This window comes from Coloeus monedula, assembly GCF_965178545.1.
Source record: "Coloeus monedula genome assembly, chromosome: 7".
Lineage (NCBI taxonomy): Eukaryota > Metazoa > Chordata > Aves > Passeriformes > Corvidae > Coloeus > Coloeus monedula.
In genome coordinates, this window is record NC_138787.1 from 15301909 (window position 1) to 15329329 (window position 27421).

Sequence of the window (27421 nt, forward strand, 5' to 3'; positions counted from 1 at the left end):
AGAAAAACTGTCCATGCTCAGAAAACCATTAGGATAAGTCACCCAGGTTAGGTGTGTGTCCAATACTAATGATGGCTGTTCCTAAGGCACAAACAGAATTGGCAATAGAAGTTGATACCAGCTCAGCTTAACCTGTATGACAGATCCACTAAAATTTTTTTAAGCAGTTCATAGACATTCCTATATCTACACCTATGTCACTCAGAATATATTAGCAGGAAGTGTCTTTAAGAATGGCAAAGATCTGTTATCCAGATTATGGAAAAACAGGTGCTTTTATATCCATTAATTTTAGCACAGTTTTTAGAAATGTCATTTTGAAATGTCTTTATTTTAAATTATTGCCAAACCTCAGAAATCTGCCTTCCATCAGTTGGATGAAAATTTGGCAGTATTTTTCATTTCTCAGGATATATTAAACACTAGGATTTGCACTGCTGAGATCAAATGTTCTTACAAGCTACATGATAAAATACCCCAGATAGTCTGGTATGTTACCAACAAGTGACTTTTCTTGGTGGAGCAGCAGGAAGTCAGGCTGCTGTCTCCAATGGAAGATGCTGCTGGCAGCTCCTGCTCGACTGCCACCAGCTCCTCTAGTGCTTTCCTCCATCACTCCCTGAGAGCTGCAGCTGTCACCTTTCTTGAAAAGCCGCTTTGAGCAGCTCAAAGGCACAGGAGCTACATTAGCAGCCAACCGTGTTAATGGATCTGTCTGGGGGACAAGGGGAACAGGTTGAGTAGGTTTTGGGTTTGTGCATTTGCAAAGGAAGGTTGCAGGCATGTGAGTCTGGCTGGCTGATCTCCTGTGGTGTTCTGGAATGGAGCTGCGTGCTCATGCAAACTGCAAAGCAAGGCAGAAATCTACGCAACTTACCACTCGTACAGATTGCCACGTCAGTGCTGCCAGAGCTTGTATTTCAGCTTTTCAACATGCAGAATAAGGTTTTCAAGAGCCTCTACTTACAGGGACAAACACTGAGGAGAGGTCAAGACCAACCAACCTCTTGGACCAGCAACAGAAGCCAACAACTTTAAGAGAGTGGTTTGAAGTGATAACATTGTTCTCACATTTCAGGGTGCCCTGAACACCTTTTTGGAAATCCAAGTCCTGAGGTTTCCCGCTGTTCCCCCTTCTGTGTACTGTTTGATCAAATCTATCTTACTTATTTTGCTTAAGAGTAAACCATGCACGATACAAAACACTGACACAGTTTATAGGCAAAATAAATATTTTATTGGTTTAATATACACTTTTTAAAAGAAATCAGCCCTTGTGTGTCTTCCTAACACAATTTAAAATTTTATAAACTTTTTCATATGATATTGTGATATTTGAAATTATTTTTGATTTAAGACCTTGACACAGTGTAAAGAGTTTTAGTAGATGGAAATGGCAAAGGAGTAAAGAGAGTTCAAGCACAGCCAAAAGGGATATTATATATCCACTAAATGTCTATTTGACCACATAAAAACTCCAATGACTTCCAATTTGCTCCATTGGAACAATCGGATATTCACCAGGCTGACTGAAAATACACTCAGTGAGGGATGGAGAAGGAAAAGAGATTTTTTCCCTTTTCCCCATATTATAAGCAAGGTCATTCATGCATTCCAAGTTGCAAATCCTAATTGCTTTCAGAAGATAGTATTTTTATTGCATTTTGGTTAATATGAAGCAGAAGAGAACTTCCCTTGGTATGACTACAAGTAGCCAACACCAAAAAAAAAACCACCCCAGTGCTTAAATAAGGCACTTTCCTATAGAGGGATGAGCAAACAGTAAGGAAGCAAATAAAATTAGTTAAAAGTTGTCTTCTACACAAAGATAAGGCTTTCAGTGTCAGAACTTTAAGTAGTTTTAAGAGTAACCTCATGTCATTCTACCACTCTGCTAATAGTAACCGCCCCAAGAATTAACAGCAATTTTTACAACAGGATTGTTTCCTTCTTTTGAAGTGGCACTAAGTAACAGCAGTGGAAACCATTATTGGTTATTTCAAGCTCTTAAAGTGGATCAGTTATTGCACAACAAATACCTCATAGAGGTCAGTGTTTTGGGAGGGGTTGTTGAGGGTTTTTTTTTTCTATTTTTAAAAAAAAAAGCTAGGTTGAATGTATACGTGTTACTTATAAATTGGTTACGTCTGGAAATCTTCAAGTTTCATGATGCATCATTAGACAAAGAAATTAGCTACATAAAAATTTACAACAGGGACATACAAATAAATACAAAACCTTTCAGAGTGACACAATTTTGATGATGCTTTAAGGAAAGTAATGTTAAAGTGTCTGAGTCCTTACAGGCGAACTCAAGGAAAGGTCCACATCGGAGAACCAACCGCCGAACACAGTAGCCCATCTCAGCAGCTTTAACACCTCCTGGAGCAAAACCAACTTGACACTTTCACCAGTGGGTGCTGCCCAAAGCAGAATCCCACAGCACTTCTGACTACATCCAACCTTACAGAAAAAAAAGGAAGATGAAGACCTAAATTAGATTTTGGAAGTCTGTTTGTTATGTTTAAGTATGTATTTTGATATTATTCATATCTAAGGCAAGCAAACTACAGAAATCCTCTTGCATGATGCATTCACATAAAAAGTCATCACAGAGCACACTGAAACTAAAAGTCAAGGGCCACTCTATGAAACCGGACAGTAGAATGGGCCAAACTACAAACCAGCTGATTTTCCAAATCTATCTAGGATTATCAGTATTCTCTGTATTTAATGAACTTCAATTTTGATCACTTATATTTCATGATGAAAGTGAAAACAAAGCAAGGTTTAAGTTAGCAATGATGTTCTATACAATTAAAATAGAAATAAAATCTGGTTCTTGCAGATCCCCAAAGATTACCTGTAGTACCAGTTTCATGGCTGTGTATCTTGTTTTGCAGTTGCAGCTCTGCTTTGGGGTGATACAGCTGCTAATAATCCACTTACTATTTCTCGTCTTATTTCACCAACAATAGATTCCTTGATCTGAAAGGGATCAGCCAGAGTTTTAAGGTCAGTAAGTTACATAACCAATGGATAAAACTAAATGATATTGCAGATAAGTCTGACACTACCAACATATGAAAACATGCACCACCAAAAAGTCAGCTTTCAAAACTGTGAATGGAAAAACATTAGAACAATGGAAAAATAACTGTAAGTAATTTTGAAGTTCTTGCAAATTGTACAAATGGAAACCAAACTAGTTCTATTTTTCCAGATGGTAAATATATTCATGGTTTACACTTAGGATATCTGGTTTTATGCTAAGAAAAAAATATGTTTCAACCATGCAAAGTTCTGAAAAAAACATTTCAGGATATATATATCAAAAGCATCCCAAATGCACTACTTTTGGACAAGTTTTTATAAAAAAGGAAGGCAGGACTGATCTCCTTCACAAATGGGTTACACAGTAGAATGGGTCCAAGTCCATGAACATGAGCTGTTGTTTTCATAGAATTCAAAAAGAGACGAATCCTAGTTGCATACTTTCAGCAGGAAAGACAGAGAGCTTCAGCAGTTGCTCACATCATCAATGGGTCACTGGCATGTGATCTACACCAGCAAAGGCCATTTTTCACAGGATTGTGACAAAGCATTTACCCATTAAGTTTTATATAAAACACACCTAGGAGTTTCTAGTAGCAGGCATGTGAGTGTGGCTGAGGCTACAACGAAAAGAAGAGCAGAGCACTGATGGCTACAGTAAGGGAAACAAAGGAGAAAAAGAGGCAAAACAGTTCTACAAGAGCATATTATGCTGGAAAGGAGCAGGGCCTGACGACGAAAAACAATATGGGCTTCTTGCAAGTGCAAGAAATCTTTGGCACCAACTTATTTTTTTGGATGGTCTTCAGGAGGGACAAGTCACATGCGGTTCCAAGGACAGAGGAGGACAACAACTGTGAGAGGGTGCAGCGGGGTAAGAGCCAGAGGCTGGTCCAGGGTCACACAGAAGCACTCAGCAGCCCAGTTAAGCAACACATTTTTCTTTTTCATGTAAGTCTCCCCTTTTCCTGGTGCGTCAAAAGGATTAAGCAACAACGTCAGAAGGGTGGCAGCAGCATTAGCAACAGGTTATTTATCCCTTGTTCTCTTTGGCAGGCAATTCAATCCCTAAGCCATTAGTGGCAAAGTTCCTCGTTTCATTACTACTTTGCATCAAGCAGAAATTCAGAGACTATAATATTATTGGGAAACAAGTTTCCAGTTGGGTTGTTTGCTGATTAACAGACAAAAGAAAAGCCATTGTGTAATAGGCCACAGCTGAAAGTCCAGAGGATGTCTATGCTGATGCACACACTGATGTACAGAACTTTAGAACCACTGCCAGATTAGTAAAGGCTTTGGGATTTAGAAATGTAGGCATAGAACCTGCACACAGAGCCCCAATGGTCCAGCAGGCCTAGGAGAGCCCCCAGTGCTCTCGCCACCTTTCTTCTGTATCCCATGGGGTGTGGGTGTGCAAGTATGCTAAAAAAGAGTAATTCTGTACCCTTCTTTCAACAGATGGACAAAAATAAATGCCACTTTCCAAAAAAAGCTGATACAAGCTTCCCAAATTAGCAAGTAAATGGTCTAGTATGACAGACAGTCTTGTAACAAAGCAGAGACTGGAAGCAAAGCAGCTCCTGTTCTATTCTCAGCTCTTCCAACAACTTCTCTCTTGACCTTGATTATTTGAGCCCTCTGCTTCTCACCTTCCTGTCTGGACGACAACAAGGCCACCCTCCACTGCCTCTTTTCACAGCCTCTGCTTCCTCCCCCCTCCAGACTCAGCAAGGTCACTCCTGTGTGGCAAGTGCAGCACTGACTCCTGCAGTGACTCAGTACCACGCGTGTGAGGTGACCAGTGGCCAATATTTGCCTTTTTCATTATAAATTATTTAGGGCAAAGTGCACCTTCTATTTGCTCTGCAGAGGGCACAGCCTGCTGCCAAGGCTTCCTCTGTTCAAAAGACAGAAAAGCAGTCAATGAATGCTCCATCAATTATTTTTAGCAAGTGAATGAAAAATTGATCTTCTGAAAAACGGGAGAAAGCACTCATTTATGGTACATTTACTACATTGATACAACACCAAGACTCAATATTGCACTGAAAACACAGTATCATATTAATAGATTTACAACAGTAAACCAATAATCCTTTTCCCTATAAAAGAATTACTATTGCTGCAATATTATGTCGCTGCTAAATAAAGAACAGATTGAGTGAAGTGTACCACTGCGGCAAATCTGGAGCTTGGTGCTCTTCACCTACTAATGAAAAAGGGGAATGAGGCTTTTCACAGTGCTTATGTTTCTGATCTTGAAGTATACCTTTTCTATAATTAAAAGAATTGTTTCTTACTCTTTTCTATAATTAAAAGAATTGTTTCTTACTCTATTTTCCTCCTGTGCCACTTCTTCATGGCAGCAGCTGGTGAGTTTTTATGCTCAAGATAGTAAAACGAGGAACCCAACACCTGCACACATGAACAAACTACAGACATTTTGAGGGATGTTGAGCTAACATGGATTTGAATGGAAAATGGAAAGGGGAAGATTCTCTGCCAGACCATCTCTGTCCCATAAAGACTCATTACAGCCTCTTAAAGCAGATGTTGACAGGAAAATCATACATTTCCTTAAAGTGTAATTTCATTAAATGTCATTTATAATGAAGAACTGCTAGCAAAATCAAAACTTCCATTGCCCTTAGGCAGAAAGATCTTTAAACTATCACATCTTTTAAACTGGAGAAGGGCAGAGTGAGAGGGCCTGGTGGCATTCCGTGACTTACACAAGTCAAGCAGTAAGTACTTCATGTGATAATCCTGTGGAGGTCAGGCTGTATTTCATCAAGAGAGCTACTGTTGGTATTTTAACACTTCATGCTGTTGAATGTTTTCCCGTGGGAGTTAGTCCATTAATGCTAGAAGTTAACACCATGGGTTTTTTTCATGGAGCAAATAGTTACAGATCGAAGTTCACATGCATTACAGCCCACCCAGGCATATCACACCCACTGCCTGGCTTTTCTCTCCCCAACACAAGGTCATGCAGCTACAGAGAATGGGAGGAATAAGCAAGGGTTTAATATTTCTGAGTGCACACATCAAGAATGCATCCTACCAGATTTCTTTCTTTTGACAATGGAACTGGAATTCCTTTGCTAACAACAGGGCCATTTAAGCAAGGCATATTTCAATTTATGTTCTGTTCTAGCTCTTATGAAAAAATAAAGATTTTCCTGATACGTGTTTAAAAGCATGTTCTGACTCTGCAAAATCTACCAGGTGCTTTGAGCCAATACATCTCCACTCTGACCTGCAGAACTCCTCATGCTGAGAACCTTGAGTTGATCTGGAACCCACTGCCAGTTAAGTTAAACTGAGGGACAATCTCTCTGTGTGCTCAAATATTCACTAAGTGAGTCAAGCTCAGTTGTTTGCTGACTACTCATCTTTGAATAGTAGCCTCTCAGTTCAGTGTGGATTCTTTCAGCATTACAATGTCCTCAGTGCCACACAACCCAAATAACAATCTCTGTGCAAAGAGAACATATCTTTATTTGCTATCAATTAATGAAACTAAAGATGAACTTTCACAGAGGCTAACCTCAGAAAAAATATTGACGGAAGTAATTCTGTCCTTTGACTCCAGATTTTTTTTGTCTCTGCTGCTTTTGCAGGACATTTGAATTACAGTTCTCCTTTCTATCTCGGTTTCTCCTTCAGCAACCCTCCACCATGACACCACTGCCTTAACGCATGGATTTTTACCGACAGCCTGGATACAAATGCCACATCCTGGCTTCACTGCAGAATCAGCACCACAGTGATAATATCTCATGTGCAAGTCTTCTGATGAGTGGCATGCATCTCATCCATTTCAAAGACAAAGCTACGGTAAAGCTGGTTCCAATTATCCACAGCCTCAACACAGGCAGACCTGGAAGGTACCACGGCATTACAGCCTGACCTGTTGTACATTTCTAAGCATGACATCTTACCTCGTCTTTAGTGGTCTATGGCAGAGCCATACAAAAACTTCAAGGGACAGGCTAAAGGCTAAGGGTCCAATGACCCTCAGCTAAAGGCTAAGTGGTCCCTCTCTGTGGAAGAGGAGGGAATAAAATCCACAAGTTCTCAACTCCCATTTCTGTATTCAGAGCAGAGTTTGCTCCACTTTTTCACAGGCACTTCTTTTCAGAACAAGTAGTTTCTTTGGCTTCCTTTCCCCATTTACATTACTTGCCAGTGAGCTTTGCTGTCATGCCACTAAAAAACACGTAGCTTTAGTCCTGTTTCTTAACCTGGCTCACAGGAAAAAAAACCAAGCACTCCTCACTTTCATTGACTGCCAATAAAACTAGCCCAATAGGATTGGTCCAAGATCACTCTTAAACTCTGAAATCACTTCCCACCTGCCTTCAGCTTGTTTCACTTACATTCCTATAGTCCTTAGTGGTTGGCCTAGAGGGACTGGGAAAGTGTGCTTAACATTTACTACAGTGTTGTTTCAGAAACATTATTTCACCCCTCAAATTAACTCCAGTTTGGCATTTCAGCAAGCAAACATGACAGAAATTCTCACTTGGGATCTGGAATACTGCTGCTTAACCAAGTAGTAGAGATGGCAAGTTCTTTCCCAGCCATACTTAGCTATTAATTTACATGCTAACCACTATCACTGGAAAAACATCTCCTGCTTTGCACATAAATACAGCTGTGGCTTCAACACCTATGGACATGTTCTCAGCCTTCAGACACAGCACAGCAACAGTATGGTGCCTTGGCTGGAGAGGGAAGAGAAAACCTTGGAGGACAGGAGTTACAGCCAGCCTTGTCTTCAGGTTTCAGTAAACTCAGCTCAAACATCCCAGATGTCAGCCCCTCCGTCCTCACCTCCCGTATGACTTGTTGCAGCTCCTCCTGCTCCACTGCTTTGTGGATTTCATCAGCCGAAGGCATGAGAGGGACTTTTTCAAGTTTGTGCTCCACCTCTGGCTTGGAGTCTGCAAGCTCCTCAGAGCTTTCCACCTGCTGTCCAGCTCTTACTGGTGGAGTTGGTGTTAAGGCAACAGAGGCTCTGTACAACTTCTTGCTTTGACTCTTAGCTTTTCTACCTGTGTGACCAGAGCACACTGAAGAGGAATCCGAGTTTCCATGGGAGAATATGGACTCTGTACCCTCTGCTGGGAGAGTTTCCAGTCCAAGCTCTCCCAGTCCTAAACCCAGTTCAGACTTCAGAAATGACTGCTCTCGAATAAGCTCAGAGACCTAAGGATTCAGAAAAGAAACAGTCCCAAATAAGCATACAAAAAAGTCACATACAGACACAACTATGTTTTCTTGCTATTTATTTAATCACTTACTCATTCCCTCCATGTAACAAATACAGCTATAAAACAAATATATACTTTGCCTTTATGACCGCAACAAAGAGGATCATAAAAAGGAATGTGCCTTTTTGAAAGCCAACATAAATAAAAATTGTGGCACTTCCCCAAGCCACCAACTTTTGCAATATGGATACATCTTGCCAGAGCCATTGACAGAGACACACGTAAGGGCTTGATGTTTGTTTGTTTGTTCTTTCCTTTCTGCAGTTTTTGAACTACTTGTTTTGAGTAGCAGAAAATGCACAGAAATATAAGAAATAATTTTCCCTAGAAAATTCATGAGGTAGTACCACCATTTGTATCAACTAAATGAAAAAAACCTCACTTTTATATATTCCTCTTAAAAGCTAACAAGACTCTACAGTTATTTACACCTATAGTTAAATTTGCTTAAGGAAAATTGCAGCTGTTTTCAACAAAGCCCTTTAAAGGAGTAAAGTATTCCTAAAATTATGTGTCAAATTAATCTCCTGGAATCTTTTTTTAAAGTAAAGCCTTCCTGGTTTTTTTCATCAGTAAAACAGAGTACACAACAATTACTTACTGGTTCAATGACGTTTAATGGAGAAGGACATGACAGATTATCAGCACTCCTGCTTCCATACATACCCTGAAAAATTAAGTCAAGTTAATACACTTAGGACTTTTTTAGAGCTCTCAGAAGCTAGTATATAAATATGCTGTATCTCAGACAACTTTCTGTTAAACCAGAAAGTTGGAAACAGGAAGCGGAGCTGGTTGGAGAAAGTTTATTTCAGTCATTTTTAAAGCTGGGCCTCTTCTATATAAGGATTTACAAATAAAAAGATATTTATGTGGTTCAAAGAACTCAAGTTTGGCTTGAGATCACAGTAACACCATATTTTCCTGTTCTTGGGTTTCAATTTTTTTCCCATGACAAAATACTGAAGAGGAAGATGTGGCCTGTGCTGCTTCTACAGAAGAGGACTGGCTAAGAAAGAGAAATGAAACCCAGGAAGAACATATGATACTTTTCATCTGTTCTTCTTTTGTTTGGCTGATGACAGAACTGCAGCAGAAAAAAGAGGAACAGTCTTCCACTGAGTGAAAAATAAGAGAAAGTATATTGCCATGCCACCAATAAACACAGACAAATGCCTTTTATCCCCCTTCTCATGCCTTTGGGGAGTATTTGTGGGAGCAGAGCTTCTCCCACTGTTTGTCAGGGAGCCATGTGTTCATCTGAAGGAGCTACAAAAGGCAGTGGAGATAAAAACTGATGACAATGGGATTTTCTGATTTTGGGTTTTGGTTTTTTGTTTGTTTGTTTTGGTTGGTTTTTTGTTTTTTTTTTTTTTTTGCCATGGATTGGCAGAGCTAGAGAGAAAGTACACTCCATTTCTTGGGAGAGAAACACTGTGAATTTCTCATCTCTCTGTCCCCATTCCCCAAGAAAATTAGTGTGGAAAAACTCCAAAAAGCCCATCATCACCCTCCAAGGATTTTAGACATGAGCACTAGCTACCAAGACTGTGAGATCTCAGGGTAATGAAGAGGAAAAAGAAGAAAGCACTGACAGAAGAGGTCTGTCTTTTTCAGCCCAAGAACCCCAGAAGGTATGTATTAGCATGTATTAACACCAAAAAAGTCACACACCTTTTCCCCAAGATGAAATACTGACAGAAAATGAGAAAATATGACCCCTGATAATACACATGGCATCATTAGATTCCCAAGATTCCATCCCACTCTAAGAGTTTTAACAGTTATAAGTTATTATTTGTCCCTGCTCATTGCAGGAGTGTTGGACTAGATGATCTTTAAAGGTCCCTTCCAACCCAAACTATTCTATGATTCTGTGACAAACATTGAGAAAACACACAGTGTTGTTGCAAAACTAATACTTACTATGTGTGTCTGAGGTCTGTAAGGTGAAGACATGTGCAGACTTCTGAGCTGGTCCTCCAAGGCAAGCAGACGTTCTTCCAACTGCATCTCCAACTCCTGTAGCTCCATGCGGACAGACTTCCTCAGGCTCTGCAGCTGATCAGCTTCGTATCTACAGCAAGGCCATCACATGAAGAACAAAAGCATTCACTGCACTCAGCTGCAAAGAGGTGACTGAGCAGGACAGTGCCACAGGGAAAGGACTTCATACGAGGGAATTCAAAGTGGAACACAGATAATTCACAGAAAAATTAGCTGAATGCCTATATGGAACAGAAGTCTTTTTCCATTTATAGAAGATGTATGTGACTCCATAGAAAAAAACCCCAACATAGTGTATCACAGAATATTCTCCAAAAATTTTAGCTTTAAATGCAGAAGAAATCAGTATTTCTACATGTATCTAATCAAATGCAATTTCAAACTGATAAAAACAAGCACCACAGAGTAATGCAGTAATCACATGTTACCTCTCCTGTGTGGTTATAGAATCCCCAGCACTCACAGCTACATTTTGGCCAGGAACACAGTCTAAGGCAGCCAACTGATTTCAAACATTTTTACTTTTAAAGTGATAGGCCAAGAGCTGATTCAACTGAACTAAATATATATTCAGTTCAAAAAAATGTTCCAGATCTGCTGCTACTGCAACTCCTGGTGAGCACAAACACACAGAGCCAGAATACGAATGCCATCTGAAGCCTGCTGAGTAGCCACTGAAAGTTGCAAAAGCATCTGAATGTTACTGTGTTCATTCTTCATTTGCATCTACAAAGATGGGGGTGATCTAAAATGAAAATCTTTACAACTTTTTCCCCTGCAATATCCTCTGTTCAAGTATCCTATGATAAAAGCCCTTAAAAACTGCAGCTGCAGAATCACTTCAGAGAAAGGATGCAGAAAAAAAAATTAATTAGTGAGAAATAGGGATTGGAAGCAACGAAGAAAAAAAACTCTAGAATGAAGATGTATAAAGAAAAGAGTAAATAAGATTTTGGCAAAAACTCAGCTCCAACCCTGTTCAAATTCAAACTAATAGACTTCTTGCTGATTTCAAGGGCAGCAATGCATTTTCTCATATGCCAGAGTATTTTATCTTTTTTTTTTTAAAAAAACCCCCATCATTTTACCTTTCCTCCTCTGTCATGTGCTGATAAACTGTGGTCTGTTGACGCAACATAGTCAATTCCAAATCCATCATTTGGGTTCTGAATAAATTTAGATTTCTCCTCACCACTTGTAGCTCCTGGAAAGTATTCTGGGGAAATAAAAACATAATAATGAATTACATGGGAAACAAAGGAAGTTTGGATCCTGTAACCACATTTGCCCAGATGTGCCCTTTGAGTTAATAGCACCTCAGCAACTTCAGCATATGATGGAAGCTGCATTTTGTGCATTCACAGTGACTCAAGAAAACAGCATTTTCAGCTGTATCATACAAGCAAACACATGAAAGGGTTTCTATGTATTTAGATTAATTCCTTTTTAACGTTATTTGCAGGCAGCTCTCTCTTGAGAGCAAAGACAAGGAACTGCCCAAAGTTAGCACAATCTGTGACACATTTAGGAGGTTCTTTTGTGTTTTATTTTGACTCAGTACCACTGCATAAACAGGGTCACTTACTTCATAGAGAGGTAGAATGGATGATCTCTGAGTAGTGTAACCAGTGGCAGCAGAAAGATCTTGACCCCTCATCACTGGGTACTAAGGGGAAGAAACAAACAGTTTGAAATGGGAAAGTCATCCTCTCAAATGCAGACACTCCAAAAGCAGCCACTGTTAAAACACAACCTTTCTAGCATTGAGATTTCTGCAATCCATGGAAATACTGTGTTACAAAAAGACAACCTTACAAAATGGCAGCACCATTTCTTAACTGACACACGCGCGCCAAAGCTCAGCAACGCAAGTGTGCTGCCTGTGAAAAGCCACATTAATCCTGTCTGACAGAGTGAGTAGAAATAAAAACTAAGTGGTCTCAATTGTCAACTTAGTAGTCTCAATTGTCTCCACTAAGGATAAAAAGAACAACTCCAAAACCAGAACTGAGCAAATTAAACTGTGTTCCATTTTGAAATAATGATTATAGTCAAATTTGTCATGGAATTTTCTTTAGTTCTTAGTTTGGGGAATTTTTGTTCATTTTGGTTTTTAATCTCACTACATTGCCTACAGCCAAAGACCCCAGCTTGCTAATGAACTCTCATGAAAACAAGATTGTTGAAGAATATCTATTTGCATGTTGCAACAACATATGGAGCAAACAGATAAAATCCAGGGGTTTGTTACATGTACAGACACAGCACAGCAAAGAACAGTGGAAACAGCAAGAGTGTTTACCTTCTCAAACGCAAAAACCACAGCTTGTCCAATATAATTTTGAAAGAATTCAAAGGACTATTGATACGCCGTGGAAAATTTGAAGCATATTCATTCATATAGAGAAGTTTTGCTCAAACATGATCATAGCAAGGGGATGTGTTTATTTTTCCTCTGCCAGCTTTCTCTGTTCCCTGTTTTATCAGCAACTTACCTACTCCTTCTTAAATCCTTCTTAAAATCAGAATCATATATTTAATAGCTCGACTTTTTCTTTAGTCATTGAGTATGCTATGTGCCAAACTCGATCTCTACTGTAGGAAAAAGCAGGGAATACATTTTCATACCAACCTCTGCCATGACAATGACCAGGCCCCAAAATGAAACTAGTTCAGACAAAATATGCTGGAAGAAGAACAAGTGGGCTAAATGTTATTATCCCCTCCAATGCCCCCTTTTTTTTTTTGACTGGACCAGCCTGAGTTCTGGATGTAATATAGAAGTTTCTTTTCCAGCAGGTTTAGTTAGCATGGTATGTGTGGTAGAAGTACTGAACACACTGTAAACTTAGACAGATCAAGGCTGCAAATGGTACACATGAGAGAATTCTCCAAAGAAGGTTAAGTTCTGCAAACACTTTCTCCCAGGCACACCATGAGTACCACCTTGAGCAATGGTTGACTTACAACACAGGTGACCACAGCCCTCTGCTGCAGAGCTGGTCACAGTACCACATCTTGCTCTGAGGAGCCAGGCGAGCTGATATAACCAAAGGAAGCCTGGACTCACCTCTAACTTTGGACAAGTGGCAAAGTTAACAAAATAACAGCGGCCCGAAAAAGCCCACTACAGCCTACCACTGCACTGTGGTGCAGCCAGGTGCATGTTTGCTCTTGGGTTAAACACACAGAAATTTTATGTCTATAACTGAATAGTACTCATGTATTCATACATGAATGAGCAGAGTCTGTAACTGCTTTGCCCACGCAGCCTCCTGCAGGAGCTTGCAGGATCCTAAGTTGGATCACTACCTAAGAAAACAGCAGGACCAGGATGGCAGAGGAGAGACAGCTGGCAATCAGGAGAGGAGGAGCAGAAGGTGCGGCAGAAATTGGTAAAATTTATGTGCTTGCGTTCTCAAGCATTTCTTCTCTGAGTGATGAGATGGACAAAATTTCACATGCTCTGACAAAATCAATTCTTAATAAAAGACTGATGGTATCAAGAACATGTTGACTAGCTCCAGAGTTGTAAGTGAAAAAGATTGGCATGAAACAGCACAGAAACACAGAAATCAATCACTGACATCATTATTGAAGTTTTGTGACTTGTAAGGAAAAAAATACATTTTTATCAGCTGGATGAGAAGTATGTCAAAGAGAAGAGAAATCAAAGGACTGACTAGACCATTCTGTGATTCTGTAAATATGAATTTTTGAATCTAAAGCTAATGATTCTTATCTTAAAATAACAGCTGACAAAGAGTACAGTGTTCCTCCCTCCCATCCAAGAATATCCATTAAAGCTAAAAAATAAAAAATATTGAAAAAACATCAGTCTGGGTCAACTGCAACAAGAAAATATTAAATGCAAAAATAGTGGAGCACTGAAAAGATAATCATAGAATCACAGAATATCTTGACTAGGAAGGGACTCACAAGGGTCACCAAAGTCCATCTCCTGGGCCTGCACAGGACAACCCCAAGAGTTATACCATGTGCCTGAGAGCATTTTCCAAATGCTTCTTGAACTCTGTCAGGCTTGGGGCTGTGACCACTTCCCTGAGGAGCCTGTTCCAGTGGCCAACCACACTCTGGGTGAAAAATGTTTTCCTAATCTAAAAATCCCACCTTTAAACACTTTAAATTTGCCTCTTTAAATGGAAGCTCCTAAAACTGTAGCAAATCAGACTTGCACAAAAGTCTTTTTTTCCTGATCTGTTAAACTACACAAAGGAATATTCAGGTTATCACCTTGGTTTGTTAAGGATAAAATATGGAGCCTCTTTGCCCAGGGGCAAAATTTGGCTTCTTCTTACCTGTGAGAGGTTCTGCAGAGAGTTTCTGATGTCATGTAGGACCCTGCGTAGCTGCATCTCCACAGTGGAGGGTGGGTTCGTGGCAAGAGGACGATGAGGAACGCCATGCCTTGGAAAGAAGGGACAGCTGAAGGGGGGAAGCATGGTACTGAAGGAAGCGCCGGAGATGCTTGGGACACTGTGGGTGCTGAGCGTCCTCATGTGCTCACACAGCGGCCTGTCCTGCCACTCACTGGGGAGGGAATGGAGGGAGCACGTGGACTGGGACATGGCTGCTGGTGTGTGCAGGGGGCAGCTCTGTAGCCTGGTGGGACTGAGCTCCTCAGACAGCCTGCTGGGCCCAGCCTGGGGCACCTCTTTCTTGGAGGACGAAGGCACAATAAACAGTGTGGATTTGCACACAGGATGGCTGGAGGCTGCCTCATCCTCTCTTCTGTCATTCTCAGATGCTGCTTTCTCATCCTCCTCCACTTGTGTGTACTTGTAGGTGAAGGAAGGAGGACTGCAGAGAGTCTCTTTTCCTGGAGTTAACTGGACATTCACAGAGGACACCACTTTCACTGGACTCAGCAATGCAGTTGGGAGAGACTGAGACCGCCTTAGAGGATAGCCCGATTCAGCAAACCAGAGTCTCTGCTTCCTCAGAAGATCTTTCGACTTAAGCAGAGTGCACCTGGCCTTGGAGTCAGGTGAGCTGATGATCCTCATCTCAGCTCTCTGCAAGGCAACGTGAACTCTGTCCACAGATGATGGGGAGGAGCCACCATCTTCCAGAGACTGCATCGACTTGAGGATATGATGCGTGTGGTACTGAGGAAACTCAAAGACACTGCCTTCCTCCAGCAGGTCTGATTCTTTTTGCTCACTGGAGACATCTTCCTCTTTAGAGCTGACCTCTCCTTGGACTGTCTCTGATATATGAGATGACTTGCTTTCTTGTCCTTGATTCTGTTCAGTTTTATAGTCACTAATTTTTCTATCTTCACTCCTTCTTCTATCAGAAGATGCCCCTACCTTTTGTCTCTCTACCTGAGAGATAATATCTTCTTCGTCATCATCATAATCCTCCTCCTCATCATCATCTTCCTCCTCCTCCTCAAACTTATCAAAACAGGGCAGTTCCTTGGCTATCGGTGTCTTCTGTTCCTCACTGTGTGATGTCACAGTTGTTTCACTGTCACAGCTGTCAGCACTGCTTCCCATGCCCTGCAAAGACTCCTGAACCTAGGAAAGATGAGACAGCAAAGGAGTGAATGTACTGAAGACTCAACTACTGCCTTCTCTGGAGTCAGGCTAAGAGTACAAGAACACATTCATTGGGTATTGGGGTGGCGAGCAGAAGGAATAATGCACTTAGTGTGCAAGAAAAACAGTGAAGGAGAGCAAAGAAACCATGGTATCAGATACATTAGAAGTACAATTAAATATGGCACCAAAAGGAGATCTTTATTTTTATAGAGAGAAAGCTCTATAAATTCCTCTTATTTGACAAAAAATTCGATATTGTAAGAAGAACAGAAGTGGCAGAAGAGCAAGAGCAAATAGAGTAAAATGCTAGTATTTTAGGTAGTGATGACAAATGGATAGCTGGGTCATGGTACAAAGCATCTCCCATTTATAAAGGTTCACAGCACTGAAATGAAGGGTAGCATTAGGAAGTGTATACAGAGAAGTAAGGAGAACTGAAGACTGTAGTGAAACTGTGTTCCAGGACAACACTAAGAATGGGAAAGCCAGTCTGCCCATAAACTCAGTCTGTTTTTAGTTAAAGAATCGTTGAAGGCTGAGAATCTCACATTAGGATGTTAATTTCAGCCGAAGACCACATCCAGTACTATTAGCCCATCCTTCCTTTCTCCTGATACTTTTTCCCCCCTTTTCATTCTAAATCAGAGTTTAAACCAGAGCACAGATATGAGGGAGTTAATTTAATAGGTAACAAATGACAGGAAAAGCATCTAAGAGAAAGGAAAAAAGAAGAGATCTATGCATTGCAAAGCATATTCCTGAAGCTGGCCTAACTGCTGCATTTACAAGTGGACAAGACATTTTCCTAAGAGTATGTTGTATAAAGTACACTCTTGGAAGTTTACCATAGTTGATGCATGAACTAAAAGTTCTCCCATCTCTAATTTCTGCAGCTCTTGCTGCCATTAGGATATTAATTATTAGTTCCTTCTAAAGAGATTACTTATGACGTTTGTCAGGCAATAGCTCCTTCTCCAACCATCTAGAAGATTTCAGCCATGAAGGTCATCTTCACAAGTACTTAACACTGCACTCACTGGCACAGCCACAAACTATTATGGAAGACACTGCAGGTTCAGCTATTTTTCAAGTTAAAGGTATTAAAAGAACAAAAGATTATAACGCCTAGGTGAAAATCATGTGGGCTACATGTGTGTCTATCTGTGTCCTAATGCTCCATCACATTGTTCAATTATGAGTAAAGCATAAGAACTTGGATGGAGAACTCTGGCTTCTTTAGAAACATGAAGCTCCCCTGCAGAATATCCCATCTCAATGTCAAAATCTCCCTCAGAAATCTTAATTTTGGAAGTCAGAGACGAAAGGCAATATGGTTAAAATTTTGAGTTCTCTCCTGAGTTTCAGAGGAAGGCTATGGGTGCTGGAGTCAATAATTTAACAGTAGATGGCACTAAATTACCATACTTTTAAGAAACAATATATACTCCTCTGTATCCCCTTCATCTTTTCACAGGTTCTCTTCACTAGCTGCCAAGTTCTCATTTCCCCTAGCTGCATCATTCACCCATGTTTTCTGAATTGAGCTCAGCACTTGGTCTGAATAAAGCAGTGAAGGTGGCAGAGAAGAGCCTAGCAACTCCGTGGCACAAACCTCGTGCAGTCTTAATCTACCTTTTCAAAACAGCCTAACAGAAAAAACTCCTGCCTTTACAGCAAACACAGATAAACTCCATCAATATTCCAGTGAAGGGGCACTTAGCTGCAACATGCTTTTAATGGGCTCTTAATCAGGTTGCAACCAACACAAAGACCAGGAGTGATCAACTCTCCTTCTAACATGCCTGTCAACTTCAGTGCATTTGCAGTTTAGTAGAGAGCTGAACAAGTATGTCAGATGCTTATGCTCTTTGCAGGGACTCAGGATCATTTTTCCCTTTATTCACTTTCTTGCTCTTGGAAAGCATTAAGCTGATGTTTAAGGGAGACAAAGACTAACCCTGTCTTGGCTTTTATTTTATTTCAACTCAGTTGAAAAACTACTAAATAGGAAAGTCCAGAATACCAGTACCAAAATGAAAAAGTAACACTGATGGATGGAGAGGGTGAAAAATCTCTTCTTAGTAATTGCCCAACAGCTTTTAAAATGCTTGGTGTGCCACAAGGGAGAAACATATGGTAGCATAAGAAACAGTTCAGCAGATACAAACTATAGAAATGAAATTGCTGGAGGTGCCCAGAATCCCATCTATTCCTTTGGGCTGTGGTCTAGGTCCCAGAAATAGTTGGCCTTGAGGACAGGATCCCACTCAAGGCTTTTCTCTGTCCGACTGACAGGGCAATCAAATCATGACTATTACTGTGTGAATGTTTCAGGAGAACAGCTCTCCAAAATATCAGATACAATGCTGTGCAAGCATGTGTATTGAGCAGACACCTAAACACCATGCTGGAGCAGAAGCTTTCCTTAAGACATGAGGTCTCTGGTCAGCATCACAGCAATTTCTGGAACCAAGATCAAAGAAACTGGAACAAGAAAGAGCATGGAAACTCAGGATCAACTAAAATTAGTCTATCTTCACAGCAAAGGTAGTGTGAAATTGTTTTTATTTTCTGTCTGTTGTGAATTTAAAAAAAATAAAAGAAAAATATGTAGGGCGTGGGGGAGAGAAGAAAAAAGAGAGTGGGAAAGGAAAAATGACCAAAAAAAAAAAAAAAAGAAGAAATTATCAGCAGAATAGCTATAATCTTTCAAGACCTTAATCTCTACCCACTACTGAGAGGAATCAACTACCAGACCGCGAGAAAAGATACACCAGAAAGAACAAACAGGACGTATTGAACTTAGAGCTTATTCCAGTCCCAAATATACCCAGATTAACCTACCAGAAAGGCTTTCAAATTTGAACAAAGTCTGTAAAGGACTCGGCAGGTCCAGCTCTGAAAATTATAATTTTATAGGATCTAGACTGACAGTCACAGTAGCAGACAAACATCAACATCCCTCCTATTGTCCCCTACTGTTTCACACTAATCAGGAGTATTTGAACCACAGGATGAGAGCCTTACCTGAAGCTGATTGAATGGAGAAGAATCTGTAGAGTCCTCAGCAAAGCCACTGCTGTCAGAGTGCTGACTTGCTGTCCGTAAAAGCTGATCTGTTTAAAACAACCAAAACCCAATCATAATTACTTTACAAATCACAGCCTTTCAAGACCAATCACATTCAACACATGCTTTCCTTTTACATCAAAATAACATTAAGTGGGTAATACAACTGCTTTTCAAGCTCCACTTTGAACAAAACAGAGAAACAACTTGTTTTTTTTCAAGCAAAGTCTCTCTCACACAAAGACCTATTTGTGAAACTTCAAGCAACAGTGGAAGAGAAACCATCTTTTACATTTTTCCTTCCTGTGCTGTGGAAAAAAACCTCTGCAGATATTGCCACCATTGGAGTTTTCCTTTCACAAAACTACCTCACTGGTTAATTCACATGCAGGCTAGGGGAAGAATTGTTTTGTGTTGAAAAGTACAGATTTGACACCTCTCCTGATCACGGAGATACTGAAGATTACTGGTCTCCTACCAGCCTACACCACCCCATACACCCAAAGGAACAGCATCACGTGGGCAGAGGGCCATGTGGAGGACTCTGCCAGTGGCCGAGAGGGTCCACTGCTGGTTTAGTGGACAAATGCAGAACATCCTTTAAGCATCAATGGGCAATCTGCCAAAGCACATTCCCAGTGCCCATTTATACACGAAAGATAAGATCCTCCTGCTTGTTCCTTTCTACTCGCATTAGGTAAGCATGAAAATAGCCTAAAGAGGCTCTAAAACCCTAAGTGCTTCCCAGGAGTGATTTCCTCTGGTGCAAGCACTGCATTTGCTAAGCAGCTTTGCAGGGAGATCTCAGCAAGCTCTGCAGTACACTATTGCATGTATACTGTTCCTGACTGGACACAGGAAGCACCCACCAAGTGCAAGGTTTACCTTACGGCACCAGAAACATTTTACTCAGCCTGAGGTAGGCAACAACCTTATCTCACCTTTAGGCCTCAGTAGAAGTACAAAAGCTTGGAGATGGGAAGCAACTACAGTGGCCTGTAGCCCCCAGACCCCTGTCACCTCCTCCTCTCCAGCCTTAGGCAAGAGCTTGCTGCTGTCTTCTCGAAGGCTCAATGCAGAATTTTGCCCCACTTAAATGTCATCATATAATTAATCGCAGTTCACATCTCAATGCATTGGCATGCATTATGAAAACTGTTTTGAAACAGTTGGATATTCAGAACTAATTTCTTTAGTATTTATTTTGAGAAACATTTTACTAACACAGAACTAAGTAAGAGCCTGCAGAGTCTGTGAACACCAGCAGAGGCAAACTGCCCACTAAGCTTCTGTATCAGTGATGTCACACAGCTTTTAGGGAGTGCCTTTCAAATTGTGCTGCTGTGCTGTTATCATGGTAGCCACAATATCCTGCGATGACAAACAACTTTTCTACCTCAAGACAGACATCCCCACCCAACTCCCAGTAAAGACAATGGAAATTACTTCCCTGAGAACTGGATCTTATTAACTGCCCAATTCAATTAATACAGCTGAACAGCTTGTCACCACAGCTGAGGCTGGGGGGGAAGCTGTTACCTTCTTCAAGGTGAACAGTTACCTACTTTTGTTGCCAGACATTCTGGACTCCCCTCTTTTCCTATCTGGTGAATTTTAATTTAAGAGAAAAAACCACTACTGGGGAAAGCCTTAACCTCTGTTAGGCAAGCGATCCCCACTAGCTCAGATAAAGCAATTCACCAGAGCACGTGCTGGCATCTGTTTTCATGCACATGAAGATTGCTACTGCTCAATAGAATATTGACCTGCCCTTCTATTTCCTTCTCAGTCAGTACTTCCTTTTCAGCTATAGAAAGGAAAATGACACCTATATGTTTTCTCAAATCAATTCTTGGTCTTCTCAGAGACACAGTACTGAAGTTAAAATCAGTCTTTAGGTAATTTTCTATAGCATTGGTTATTTAGGCACATGCTTTGACAGCCTTACAGGAAAGGGATCAGCCCAGAGCAGTCATTCACACTGGCCTCATTTATCCATGGCAAGTGACTGGCACAATATGAACAGATTCAAACTGCCTTGGTTCCACCTCAGGATACATCCCCTTAATACAGTCATCCCTTGCTTTCTGTGCAACAGAGCTGCCAGGATTTTTTTAACATTTTAAAGCAAACCGGAAAAGACATGTTTTCTGAGTAGTCATCTGCTACCACACCTTAACCTTGTCTTTTGCAAGTTCTTAGGGTTCTCCACAACACCACTATGATGTAAATGCAGTAAAAACTTATAAAGAACTGGAATATCTACTGAATCAGCAGTGAAATGACAAGGTTTGGTTCTGTAAAGACTGGAAATACCAACTAGTACATCGGGATATACTGCTACGTAATGGTATCCTCCCTCCTTGACAACTACTGACCCAGCTATACAGCCTGCTCTATAGCACCTGGATATCTCTCAGATTCCAGCAAACAAGGGGAAAATATGAAAACATTTTTTAAAAAGCTACAGAGCTATATTTGGCTCTTGATTAAAGATCATCCTTTGCCCTGTGTAACCCCAGCAAGGCAATTGTACCTTCTGCAAAAAGGTACCACTGCACAACACCAACTCTGCCACCCAAAAGTACTGTCAACACCACACAGAGGAAATCTGAACTACTGGGAGGAGGCCAGGGGCAGGATAATAAGGAAAGTGTGGGAGAAGGAACCAGCCACAACAAACAAAACCAGCTGGAACAATCAAACTCCCATCCCAGTTTAACAGAGTACAGATTAAAATGCCTCTTGGATGGTTTTTTAATCTATATTAAAAAAAAAAATCAAAGTATATTTAGGCACTGGATACATGTCAAAAAATGTGTGTATTCATAAATAAACTAAATAAACTGAAAAAGTTCTAAACAAAGAACACATGATGAAGAAACAAGTCTGTGGTTTGCAAAATGTGAGAGCAGATTCATCAGAGCATCCCTATCAGGGAAATGATTAGTTCATCTACTGTAACATAATAATCAGCTACCAGTGGACTGTCAGTCTCACCTCTTCTGCATCACTCAACTGCTCACACAGAAGAGGACAAGGAATATGTGGAAACCATCCATGAAGCTTTAACATTTGTTTCTTGCACTATTGGAAAAGCTCTACTGCACTTTGTATTTTATGAGGTAACTAATAAAATAACATTCCCAACTTAACTATCAAGTATTTCATTATGGGGTTAAGTATCAGCTGTCCCTTTTTTGCATACTGATCACAGCCTGCACCCCAGCACTAACAAAACCAGCCCAGTAGGGAGCCCTGCTGCAAAAACTCTCTGGGTCCCTGGGGATTTCCTAGCATCTGGACAGATAAGCGCAGACTCCCATAAATACTAAATCTGTTCCAGATGTTTTCTTCTCACTCCCCCATATCCAATCTCCTGTGGAGCTGCACCCGCAGAGAGCTATAAATACAATAATATATTAAGGACAGGAAGTGCTGATGATGTGCTTTCTTCCCTTTCAAGTACTAAATTTTCAAACCCAATAACTGCTTTTGACTATCAACGTAGGATGCCTCAAAAGAAACAGGTCTGTGGCTACTCAAAATTTCACAGAGCCATTGATGTCAACAACCAGACATTCATGAGTTAAAATGTATTGAGAATACTTGGTCCTCTAGGCACTGTACCTGTATTTGTCTTGCTTTTGGGGCATTTTTTGGAACGGAAGGTGCTGCTGTATGATAGGTCAGTAAGAATTTTGGTTTGGAACTAACAAACCTTTCTACCAGATAACTTTGCAATAAGCTTTTTTTCATAGTGGAAATTTAGCAGCGCTGTATGTTTACAAACTAGCTGAAGCTTTTCATTCTTGTGTTCCTAAAAAAACTGAAATAAGAAACATGCTTTAATTGTGAGTCTAAGCAACAGCAGACTCTATGCTTGTTATGTTCAACCATAACAGTCAACCATAATATTTCAGTAGGAAAGAGAATCTTTTTTATTTGAATACTTCACTTCTTATTAAAGGCCCTCTTAACATACCTTACAAACTGTTGTAAATGTCAGAGAAAGCATCCACAACTCCCTGTGTAGATGTAAAATGACACTGCAAGGTTTATAATAGTCTGTACCAACCCTGCTAATTGACAAAGAAATACCACCACATGAAAAGAAAAAGTACAGAAATATTCCTTCAGGGGAAGCATTCATCTGGAATAAATTTTTTGTTTATGGGTGCTTATGCACAGTAGAGACAAAGCCACTGAAAAAGGTGGGTTTGTGTAAGGATCATTGACTGAAATCACATTACAACAGAAGACCTGTGGTTGAATTTCATGCTGATTCCACCCCATGAGATTGCAGTGAGAGTGGTATTTCACATTCAGACACAATGGCCAGAATTTTTAATAAGGGACCATTAACTCTGGATGCCTTCACACTTGGTGAACATCCACTCTCTGAGAAAACAGGCCTCTATGTTGTCTCATGTTGGACAACTTGCAAAAAAAAAACTGGCTACAGTTTTCTTATGTTTTGGATAAGTTCTCCATCAAATATTCTCCCTCTTGACAACTTTACTGAGATCCACACAGAACAAAGTCCTAAGTTTTTTACATCTTCCAGGTGAAATAAAATGCTGGGTTAAGACTAACTTTTAGCAAATGTGCAGGCATTTATACCCTTGTTAGATAAATCATAGAAAACTCTAGGCAATGCCTGCCTGATAATAAAGTGTCACCACTAATCTGTGCCAAGTGTATTCAGAAATAGGTGGGACATAGTGCTTGGGAAACATGACCCATTGCTAGAACTGTTGGTACCTTTCAGCAGGTACACACAGGACCATCTGACCTCTCTTCATTGCATGGTGGAAGAAGAGGGTAAAATAACTACTGGGAGCAGTAGTTTTTATTTTTATTTTTCTCCTCCCTGACTGCAGCTGCTGGTTCCTTAAGTTGTTTTCCTCTGAAAAGCTCTTCCTGCAGCTGTCGAGGCCAGGCAAACAGGAGACCTGTCCTGTAAAGGGTGCACCTCTTTTCATGTTATCATGTAAAGCAGGTGGTAATGAACTTCAAAATCAGCTAAGGAAGAAGTACTAGGAACAGTTAGAGGTTCAGTTTCTGGCAATCCTTAGTGGCCTATGTTTGTAGCGGAGGAAGCTTAGTGAGCACTAGGCTGTGTTATGCAAAAACACTGATGAACAAGTAACACAGGCTATCACCGATAACCAGGCATTACTCTCCAACACTTAGTCCAGGGCACTCTCACCCATGTTAATGCAATTCAGCTGACAGTTCACAAGATTGTAAATTCATTTGTGAAAATGCAAATAAGATGATCTCTGTTTCTTAAGACAGGTTTTTCTGCCTCTCTTTAGCATGTAGAGATGCTAGCAGTGAGTCACTAAGAAATTGCATTGCATCTAAGCAGCATACTAAGCGCAACAAGCTTTAGTTCTTCTTTAATTAAATGTATCAGCTAGAGAACGGACTTCACTTGCCAATACTGGGCAAAGTAACAATCACAAAATGAACTTGAAAGTCAGCTTTTTACCCCTCCCAAGCCATAAAACAGATAACTTAAGAACTTGAGATGAAAGCACAAACTAAATGAACCACAACAGCCAGTGCACAGTGTTTTCCATGTGAGGGACTATGATTTCCACGTGGGTGTAGAGACACTAGTTTTCTGTGCAGGCAGTCTGCAGACAGAGCAGTAGTGCATAGAGAAAAGCTGCATGTATCATGCAATTTGGGTTTAAAACAACATAATTTCAGTTTAAATGGGTATCTTAAATTACAGGATCTACTAAGGAAAAAAAAAATCCCACACAATCTGAATTAACATTTCAGGCCATCTGAGCTATCATCAATTATACAAAAGTGCAAACAGCCAGTGAGGTTATAGGGCTGTTGTCTTGCCTGTAATTTGGTTGCCACTTTGTAGTAATACTCTGTGATTTAGCTAAAAAAGAAACCCGTAACTTTTTTATTTCTAGAGAGAAAACAAACTTTAGAAGCTTAAAATATCTGAATCAGCCTTTCAGAGATGGAAGGACACTCAGCAGTCAGCTGTCTCACAGAAGTTGCAGTCTACTCACCTTTCCTTGACTTGGTCACTGCTAGCTGGTGTGTAGCTGAAACGTGAGGTAGATCCCCCTCTGTACTCTGGATCTATCAGGAAGAGGAGATGAATATTTTGTCAGGCCAACTGGAATATGCTCCTGTGCTTAAGAGTGCCTAAGCTATACACACTGCACATGCAGGAGGAGGTTTTGTTGGGTTTTCCTCCAATTCAACAGCCTGTACTGATGGAAGAAGCAAATCGTAATCTCCTTGAACCAACTTTAATCAGGCATTCACCAATGCTCCTGGAGGAGAACAGGAATCCTTGGGCAGCACCTCCCACCCACAGCACAGGACTCCCCTCTGGTTACACACAGCATGCACAAAGACCTGGAAATCACATCCTGTGACAACACAGAGTTCTCAGTTCCTCTTTGACAAAACACTAAAATTACCGTGTGAAAATACCTCTGACAACCTCTACACTACCATCTTTTTCCAGCCAGAACTCTTGGCCCTTCATGTGAATATAAAGAACAAGTACAATACATTTAGAAAAATGACACAAGGACTGTCATCTGCTGCCCTACCAACTATATCCTACAAGCCACCAGTCCTCCAGAAGAAGGACCCAGACCCTGCCAGAATCTACTCCAGACCTCCCCATGCCACTACTCGTGGAAATACTTCTTATGTCTTCCCATACAGAAGAGGAAGATAACATATTCAGATCCATGCACATTTCAACTGGGAAGCTTTAAACTACATAAAAATGAATCTTTTTACTCAATAACTTTGTGAAGCACAGTATTATTAAGAAAGCAGTTCTCAGGCAAATGTTCAAACAAGGAAAAGAATATGCCTAAAATCCCAACAGGGAGGCCTTTGTTTCGTTCAAAACCAAGAACACATTCTCTCTTTTGTGTGATCCAGAAAAAATCCTAATGGATCACATGCAAGTCTACATGCATAACCCCCCAATCCAATTATCCACAACCCTTCCCTCTAATGGGCTGCCAACCCAGTTTCAAAATTATCACGCAATGAATTTATCTCCATTTTTTATCAACTTATCATTAATTTTATCAAATTATCAAAAAACAAAGGTACTGATGTTGATAAGCCAAAATTAGTATTTGGCTAAGGAAGAGGTTCTATCTGCATTGATATCATGTGTATAGCAGCCACAAGGGTGCATTTTCTCAGTTACAAGGGTTTTGAGGAGTACTCGTCCTGAACTTTCCACCATTAATAAGCGAGCAGCATTACTTTTGCATTATAAACGTAGCAGCTTCTGTTCCTTTAGGAAATGAAGGCTGTACCAAAGGGGTAAATCCTTATTTTATCCAAATGCAGGGAGCATAGAAGGGGCTCACAATTTAAAGATTAGGAAAAAAATTTTTTTATTTTTAATGAGAAACAGCAAGTAATTTTACAGACACTTTAATAAAACTGGAAGCTCCAGGAAAGGTGTCTTGATTCTCTCAAGCCTCCTAGTTTCTTATGGCTAAATGTGCAGCCTTCCAACAGCTAAGCCTCTTCTCATTTAAATACTGTCCACCTCCTGTCCTTGGCTGGGAGACAGTGTTCCAACCGTGTCCACAGCACGGTGCAGCTCCTCAAGCAAACAGAAGCTCCTTCCCCATCCCCTCAGCCAATATTCATGCTGGTAAATGACCTTCAGGACTGTCACTGGCCACCTCAGGAGTGGGTGTTTGGGGGAAATCCTGCCCTGACTCACTCCCACACTAGCTATCTTCACAGCCACAGACTTCCGAAGGGCATGCAAACCTCCAAGGCATTCGTAAGCATGGAAAGAACTTCCTTGATATATCTGTCATCTTTCTTATGCATAAGAATGCACTCCAAGCCAAGCTAGGAAAACAGGGGGAGGAGTTATTGTCACTGTTTCTAATACAGTTTATTGTTCATTACAACCTGCTTAGAGACACACAAAAATAAAATCACACTGCCAGGAATTGTTCTGAAATGTCTTCAACAAAGTGAATCCCTCCCTCCCAGGGATCTGTAGGCAGTTGATAAGTATATACTATATTGCATCAACAAAAAATTCACCACAATCCCATCCCACATCATATGCTGTCTTGCCCAAACAGCTGTGTTTATGCCTGGCATCACTGCACGAAATGTGTCAACCAAAACTTCGCAAACACATCGCATTTGCACAGAATTGAGCAAGTCTTTACAGTCCAACTTACTCTGAAGGAAAAATCCGCTCCTCTTTTTAATATACACACATACACACATATATGGATATATATAAAATACATTAATTGTTTCAGTTTTGCCCTAGGGTACCACAATGTATTTCTCTGCTGAAATATGTGGCAAAATGCATTGCTACTCAGTCCCCTCCAATTGTGCCAACATAAACACTTTTGTAGCTACACAACGAGCTGTATCAAGAAAATT

General features: G+C 40.6%; 1 protein-coding gene across 2 annotated transcripts in view; it reads right to left on the reverse strand.

Annotated features, from left to right (window-relative positions):
* Positions 1 to 1279: 1279 nt before the first annotated feature.
* Positions 1280 to 27421, reverse strand: part of ITPRID2 (ITPR interacting domain containing 2) — a 39942-nt gene continuing 13800 nt past the window's right edge. For both annotated transcript variants that reach the window (XM_082284714.1, XM_082284715.1), the window contains 10 exons: positions 25024 to 25096; positions 18938 to 19026; positions 14663 to 15886; positions 11929 to 12009; positions 11432 to 11559; positions 10263 to 10413; positions 8938 to 9003; positions 7897 to 8271; positions 2864 to 2988; positions 1280 to 2463 (listed from right to left, as the gene is read on the reverse strand). In XM_082284714.1, coding sequence (XP_082140840.1) covers positions 2878 to 2988; positions 7897 to 8271; positions 8938 to 9003; positions 10263 to 10413; positions 11432 to 11559; positions 11929 to 12009; positions 14663 to 15886; positions 18938 to 19026; positions 25024 to 25096 — 2298 coding nt within the window. In that variant the 3' untranslated portion in view covers positions 1280 to 2463; positions 2864 to 2877. The remainder of the gene's footprint in view (positions 2464 to 2863; positions 2989 to 7896; positions 8272 to 8937; positions 9004 to 10262; positions 10414 to 11431; positions 11560 to 11928; positions 12010 to 14662; positions 15887 to 18937; positions 19027 to 25023; positions 25097 to 27421) is intronic.